An 8,238-nucleotide genomic window follows, 5' to 3' on the forward strand; every position below is an offset into this window, starting at 1 on the left:
TAAGGAATAACAAATTGGTAATCAATCGAAAGTAATGAAAACTGATTTATATGCCTATTATATGAGAGCAAGTGCAGAGTTGTCTCGGAGGCTCCAAGGCATTTCGGAGGCTTCAAGTGTTAGCAGAAAGTACATATTATCTCCATTCAAATCACATGGCATATCTCTATTATAATAGTCATGTGACTTGCTACATTTTGATAAATGGAATTGGTAATTTACTTTATTCATACTTGCACAGGGTGGCTGAAAACTTTGTTTCTGAGACTTCAAAACGGAACTACTTTGAAATCCTTCGATCATTTAAGTTTTGTCATCAATTTAAGTTCAGTTATCAATCGTTACATCCAAAATAGAATTATAAGGAATATAAAGCAATATTACAAATAGGTAAAACTGCAAAAACAGAAAATGAAGTCTCCGAAACAGTAAATACCAATGTTCTGTTCACAAAAATATAGGGACAATGACAATTTCAACTAATTTGGTAGTTTTCATTGAACATATGACTATACTTTCAACATAAGGAAAATAGTCAAAATTAAATTCCATTGAGTTTCCAAAATCCTCAAAGCAGTACTTTTACACCATTTTATTCTCAGTTTAATGTTACTTTTTTACATAATCGGCGTCTGGTCGTAAACAATAAGATGTTTTCTAGCCGATGTTGCTTGGCAGGCCGCACACATGGGTTTTTAATTCATTTTCGCGGGCCGCACTTTGCCACCTGTGGTATATGTATACACGAATAAAACATTTTGTATTCGACTGTCTAGAAGCGTTTTTGTATCATATAATAAACAAGTAGATCAAAAACATACATCTTGAAATCAAATATGGCGGCCATCTGATATAATTTCTGATCACAGCATAATACTCCCTGATATCGAAAACATAGGTAAATACCTTTGAATGACAGTGCTAGGTGCTGTAGATATGAAGATTATTGATAAAAATCCAATATTTTGGTGGCCATTATTAATTTCACGATGGCGGCCACTAAGCGGATTATTTTTTGGGGTCTATTTTTTTAAATGATCCTTAGGAATCATAGTATCACTGTGGGAAGTTTCATGCTTTCTTCCAAAAGTGCAAGATTTGCCTCCTTAGCTCTCCTATTGTGAGATTGTATCTAAAGAAAATCGAAAAAACAATATAACGATTCTGTGTTTTACAAGTTCAACTGCACCACATCTCTTAAACCCTGGCCTATATCTTAGTATTCTTTGTGCACCTAGTTCTCTTACAGGCCTTGCCCCTGACGACTATCTAGGCTTTTGGAAGGCTCCTGGTCTAGGCCTTTGGCCTGGCCCCTGGCCCTTGGCCTAGACACCTACCATCAATTCTAAACCTGAATGCCAATATGCCAATATTCAAATCTAACTGATTCATTTCACAATGAATTTTATACAACAGAAATTCTTTGCTTACCGATTAGGCCTACGTACTGCACTGAGGTCCTATCTTACTACAGCCTATCTTCACAATGATTAAAGTCAGTCTCCGGAGGAAAAACATTTTTGATATGTTGTAGAACTGATTTTTCTAAGACAGAAAAAAGTAGTTCGATAAAAAACTGAGCAACGGTGAATGAGAGACAGATTTTTGAATATTTAAAAACTGGGGGAAAAAGGTGTAAAAATAGCCGGTTACACCCCTTTTCCCCCCAGTTTTTAAATATTCAAAAATCTGTATCCCGTTCCCCAGTTTTTCGTCAAACAACTTTTTTTCTGTCTTAGAAAAATCAGTTCTACAACATATCAAATTTTTTTTTTCTCCGGAGTCTGACTTTAACATGATTTCTCCGGTACGCGTACCTCACTATTTTGTTTATTGAAGAATAGGGTAATTTAGGGCGCCATTCTAATACCCTTTATATGGAACACCAACCAGTTAACTTATATTGTAAAATCTGCGTAATATAATAGGCCTACAAAATTTCGTTGTTTTCGCTATGCTGTAGAAACACGAAGAGCTTAAAAACATACTTTTGAATTTTTTAGGGTATTTGACTAATACCTTAATACCTGTCTCTTATACACATCTTAAACAATAAGACAAGATAATTTTCATTGGTTGAAGAGCTAAAGTTCGTTGTCTGTTTGGCACCGAGTAGGGTTGGCGTTGGCGCTGCAGCGGATATGATTCAGGCGTGAATTAAGTGACACTTCCTGCTGTCTAGGCTATCTGAGAATTCGGGGCAGGTGATAGGAGGTTCTAGGGGCCCATACCACAGCTCAGCAACTCCGAAGCATCCACAAATCACCTGTTCAGATATGCATTGGCCCCTGGTCCTCAAGTTTTGAATATTAAAAGAAATTTGTTTCCCTTATTATCATATTACTCATTATAGAATTTCTTAACACTTAGAAATGAAGGCACAATGATTAGATATGAATACATATTAATATAATAATTACAGATAAAATAATATTCTGATAGGCCAAGGTATTCTTTTATTTGCTGGATTTTTTCAGTTAAAATGTATGGAATTAGTTGAAGATCTGATGTTTCAGTGATTCTCTGAACAACTCCTTTGTGTATACACATTTCATTCCATCATATGTTTATATTTATATTTCTAGAATAACATGAATCATTTCAAGAGTTGTTTTTAAAGCCCTGGCCAGACTATCAACTTTTACTTGACAAACATGTGACATGCCTAAATATGGTCATTATACACATCTAGATGTGTATAAGAGACAGAGTTAGGTCTACTGAAGAAGCTACTCTGTTCGTTTGGCTACAACGGGGTATTCCAGCACTTTTGTCGATCGATTGGGGAGATGGCTCTCCAACGGAAGAAGTAGATAGAAATTGTATGTAGTATTTCAAATATTTATTTCAAACTCTATTGCAATCACTATAAATGCAAGATGGGTGTGGATATCAATGTTGTAATTGAATTAAATTTACTCTATTAATTTTAATAGAATATTTATTGTATAGGATAATTTCCTAAAAGCATCATATACGTGGTGGATATTTGCAATTTAATGTAAAATACGAAATTAATGTTTTGTTTTGTTTTTGTCTTTCGTGGGGTTCTCCCACCTTCACCTTTACTTTTTTCTACATGCATTTACATAATAGCTGTATAAAGTATATAAAGTAAAAAGTTGCAAATGCCTAAAATCATCAAGAGAAAAAAATGTATTAAGAAAATAGCATTATAGGCTATAATATACAAATATTTACTGGGTTGAGGGGCATGATTCGAATTATAGCCCGATGTGACATGGAGGCTATACTGTAGCCTCCAGATATATCACCAAGGGCTATAATTTGAACTATGATTCGATTAAAATACCAGTACATAGTTGTTTTATATACCACTACATAGATTCCCTGTTCTTTGAGTCGTGAAGAAGCCTAGGCTAGGGCTGGCCTAGTAGTAGTAGTAGAATTTCCCGAGCAATTCATTGAGGCCTGCATTTGATAACTCTGTAAATCACAGTTTGTGGCTTTGAGATACTCAAATATTCGCATACTTAACTTGTTTTTTTCGTATTATGACTGTGCTGAACTCACTCAATACACTTCTCACGTTCATGAACCAGTTTGAAACTGGAACACTCTGCAGTTGTTATTCCTAGCCTACCAGTACAGTGTGCCGCTTCCAGGTCAACAAATTAGGTCAAATGTGATGAAATTAGTAGAAGCAAGACGCCATTAAAACAATAGGCTTAGCATAATTTTCTACATCGCGAATTGTGAGAGGGCGAGAGGGTAAAAAGAACAAGACTAATCCTCGCTAGCCGGGCATGGCTGAAACTATTGTCCGGCTTCAACCAATCAAATGCCTGGAATCTATGTAGTCGGTACAGATAATACATAATAACAAATATATATTAAAAAAAACCAATATTACATAAGAGAACATGGGGACCTAATTAAAAAAAAGTAAAAAATGCAAATTTATATTAAATTATCGTAAGATATAAAGTTACAAAACGAATGAGAAAAAAATCAAAAAATGATCTTTTTTTTTTTTTTTTTTTTTTTTTGAATTTTGAAAATATAGCTATAATTTGAATAATATAACTAAATAATATTAATAATAATAATAATAATGATAATTCATAATCAACTTCATTGCAATAGTCCAACAGATTTAGTAATACGAAGTAATACGAACTATTCTAATAGGTATGAAATATAAAACACACAAAACCAACAAGCAGAACTTCAGTGAAGTTTTATAATGTTTGAAATCATTAAATACAACATTAATTATACAAATTTTTATGAAAATACAATTTTCTTATCTGCCATCTCTTAATAAAGTAAGCGTGTCATGATTGCATAGGCCTACAATTTAAATATTCTTATGTACGTTCTCCAACAGCAACTAGCCCTGACGTGCCAGACAATATTACACACTTATTTATTGCCTCTGGCAACATGACAGTAAAGGTAAACGCAAGTAATCTGTGGAACTGGGAAGTATTTGAATTGGAGATCACAGTTTACAACCCGGTTGATTTAGATGCATATGAAATTACTACAAATAGTCCGCAACCAAATGGATTAGGAGATGTTAAAGGTAAATAACTAATTTTTCCTGTTTACTGTAAACCAAACATTTCATTAGTATATCTTCTCAGTATCAAATACTGTATATTATTACAATGTAAATCACATCATAGTAAAAAAAGATACTAGAAACACAAGATAGAACTCTGATATAGCAAAAGTGAAGCGGATAAATACGTCATACATTTCACGCAGATCAAGACGTACGCGGTGCTCTTCTGTTTCCAATACTGTAATTGCAACTTAAGTTTATGTCCAGCCAACCAGATCCAGACGCACGCGGCGCCCCATTTAATAGGGCGCCGCGTACGACTAGATAAAAAAAAACGTGCGTTAGTACAGTTTATCCACGATGCAATTCGGGGTGATACAATTTTTTTTTCTGTGGAGAGTTCTATCTTGTGAGTCTAGTATATATTTGATGTAAATCACATGATAGTAAAGCTACTTTCACATCGGATCCGAACGGAAATTTGGACCGCGTTTCCGATGCGTTGAACGCCAGTGTCCCTATTCCAACATTCGGATTCGGTCCGAATGCACATTAACATTGATACAGGGAAAGACCTTCACTTCATTAAGATGATAATAAACATTTGATAAAAATGTATGTCTCCATCTTGATGAACACCCAGGTCCTTCCGATGACCATTCGAATACTCTATCAACTGAGTTATGAGGTGATCCCTGAAAAGTGGTTATGAGAACAACAAGATATTCAACCATTTCCAACTTAGGCCTACTATAACCATCTACAACTTGGTGTATTATTCGGATATGTTGTATTATGTTGCAAAAATACATAACTGTATTTTACAAAGAATAAATATATTTTCAATGTTGTTCGTTTTGTTATTTATATTACTTATTTGTTTTCAATTTGAAGGCGTTATTACGATCGTTACATCATACACTAACGGTGCTGTAAAGCCAGCAACTTTCGCTGACGTCACAATAACCGGTGGCTATGCATTTGATGAGGTCCTTAAAGACAAGATATATGACATCACATCTGTTGGCGACTCCTGTACTTTAAAAATCGAATTCACGTACCCTGGTGTATACCTCCTCACTTTAAAGTTCGAGAATCCCATCAATAGTGAGGAATATGAAGTCGAGGTATGTTGTCCCTGGTACCAGGCACAGGGTAGCTTTCGATTGCGTAACAGCGTGACCCTAACCCGGATTCACTTATCCTTGGCCGTCGCGCGTGTTTTTTGTTTGTTTTTGTTTTTGTTTGTTTAAGAACTCTGTGTGTCGACATTACGTTATAGCAAAGATACTACGAACATACGATAACTCTCATTAAAAACAAATGTAGCACCAAAAAGCATGGTGAGAATACAAGGAATATAAAAACTTCTTAGTGACGGAATGGAAATAGCCTGTCTTCAAGAAAGGCTTTTATGAATTGATGTCTTTTGTGAAGCAGGACATAAGTTGTCTCTCTTCAGTATTACTACTATAAATAGACGGGGAATATATTGACTGAGATCCCATCATTAGCAGAAAGAGAAGGGCGCCACGTACGTCGGAATGTGCGTAAAGCTTTTGATGTATCTATCACTTCAGAGTGCTATCATATGTTTCTAGTATCTTTAATTATAAATTTTATCGTCGTGGTGCAATCGAACGTCACCTATTCCTATCTGAATTTTAAATCATTGGATGTGTTCTGTGTGTGTGTTTCAATATGTTTATTAATTGTATTTTTTTTTCTTACTTTTTTAAATTCATTTTTTTTTCTTACTAGGTACCTCTAAATTATAATATTATAATTTACAGATTCTTGCTCTTACTCTTTTTTAAACAATTAATAATTTCACATTACAATTTCAATGCTGTAATGTTTGTATTCTTGATAATAAAGTTTTCAAATAATTATTAACAACAATATGGATGCTAAATACAAGATATAACAAACTCTTAGTTTAAACAACAAAAGGCTCAAATGATTCACTTAAATATTTGTTTCATAATTATATTTGGTGACCTATCTATTAACAAATCCACAGAACTCAGAAGAGAGTAGTACAGTATGCGAAATACAAAGACAGATACAACAGCTGGCGAAAACTCCCTAATAATATTATTAATGTTTTGTAGAACATTCAGACTTTGTTTTGTTATCTCTAATTTTGATAATGTAGGTTGAGATCCTGGATATTATCTATGGTTTTGAGGTTATACCGCGACATATACCGGTCGAAGAACAATACAGATCGCCAGAAGATGGCACTTTTATTGCTGGCGTTTGGTATATGCCAATTGAAGTACCGGTTTTATTCACAGCAACGGTAGAACAAGGTAGCATTGTGTTATGGCCTGTCCAGACTATCAAATTTTTTTTGACAAAATGTGACATGAAAATATGGTCATAATGCCACCACATCATGTATAGGCATCGTGACTGTATATGTGCATACAGCAGTCCGTTTTTGTCAAAGCAAATGTGATAATCTGATCATAACCACGCACACACCGTTTACGCAGATATTAGGTTAAGTACTCAAACATCTGTCGAAATAATTCTATTTTTCATTATTGAGCTTAAATCAACACCTTATTTGGGAAAAAGATGTTTTTTTATTTGTATTATAATTATATAACACTCTCACAGTAAAAGTTACTGTAACCAGCATTAAGATGAGGCGGACAATATGTTAAATTTAACCACAACATTTTGTTCACATAGTCAACTTTTACGTAAGTAAACAGTTACCACGAATCTATACAAGTTGAACTAACAAGAATTTGCCATTAGGTAAAACAAAATACAAAATAATAATAAGAAGAATTTAATAATATTCATTTAAGTACTGTATATATATTATACACTCGTATTGAAGAATGGCGAGTTTTTTGGTTTGTTTTCTGATTGTATTGAAGATGGGTTAAAGAGTACACCCGAAACATGTTTACCATTAAATCCTTAGTTCTTCTCTTCAAATGTGTTGTGTTTTTTCATTAATTTACGTCCGTTTGGGTCTATTGTCAAGGAATTTAGTTCTAAAGATTTGCCTATTTGTTTGCTTAGGAAGTACGAGAGGACATCCTTACATTTCATCAACGCAGAACTGGATTATAATTTCTTACATAATTGCAAAACGTTCGGCATTTTTCCGAAATTCATTTAATTTAATAATAATAATAATAATAATAATAATAATAATAATAATAATTATTATTATTATTATTATTATTATTATTATTAGGCCTATTATAATTATTATTATACTTTCAAAAATTATCAGGGCGCTTTACAATAAGCAAAGACTAATTAAAATGCAAATTTGATAAACATAAAAAGAACTAATGTAGATGTCTAAAAATTGAATAAAAACATTATCTTGTATCCCAGGTAACGACATTGCATATACATATAAAGATTTCGGTGATGGAAGTGTTGCAGTAAGTACACGGGAAGAGGTCTACAGCCATAAGTATAGTTCCGTGAGTTTACTTTTCTTTTTCTTCTTCTTATCGTGTCTAACACACTTGCTAGATATTTCAGCCAGAGCTGGACACAATTCTAAAATAATCATTGAAAATTAAGCTTACATTTTAAGTGTGCGTTATTCACACGCACAGCCGCAAAATATCCCAGAAACATGAAAAGCACAGATCTATAATATATATATATATATATATATATATATAAAATATACTCGTAGAGATGGTAATAGATTTGCCTCAAAA

At 33.5% G+C, this 8,238-nt stretch overlaps 1 protein-coding gene across 1 annotated transcript; it reads left to right on the forward strand.

The window, feature by feature from the left end:
- Window positions 1-2,716: 2,716 nt before the first annotated feature.
- Window positions 2,717-7,232, forward strand: LOC117103959. The gene is made up of 4 exons (XM_033244603.1): window positions 2,717-2,822; window positions 4,352-4,549; window positions 5,426-5,658; window positions 6,690-7,232. The coding sequence occupies exons 2-4, from the start codon at window positions 4,408-4,410 to the stop codon at window positions 6,918-6,920; spliced, it is 606 nt and encodes a 201-aa protein (XP_033100494.1). The 5' UTR covers window positions 2,717-2,822; window positions 4,352-4,407; the 3' UTR covers window positions 6,921-7,232.
- The last annotated feature ends 1,006 nt before the right edge of the window (window positions 7,233-8,238 follow it).

Source organism: Anneissia japonica, unplaced genomic scaffold (assembly GCF_011630105.1).
Source record: "Anneissia japonica isolate Jap-2015-1 unplaced genomic scaffold, ASM1163010v1 scaffold15977_len49063_cov117, whole genome shotgun sequence".
Lineage (NCBI taxonomy): Eukaryota > Metazoa > Echinodermata > Crinoidea > Comatulida > Comatulidae > Anneissia > Anneissia japonica.

Bases quoted from the DNA above. Each gene is read 5' to 3' on its own strand.
- LOC117103959 (XM_033244603.1), top strand. From the start codon at position 4,408: ATGACAGTAAAGGTAAACGCAAGTAATCTGTGGAACTGGGAAGTATTT. The intron at 4,550-5,425 runs GTAAATAACTAA...TTCAATTTGAAG, and splicing joins TGGATTAGGAGATGTTAAAG to GCGTTATTACGATCGTTACA. The intron at 5,659-6,689 runs GTATGTTGTCCC...TTGATAATGTAG, and splicing joins GTGAGGAATATGAAGTCGAG to GTTGAGATCCTGGATATTAT.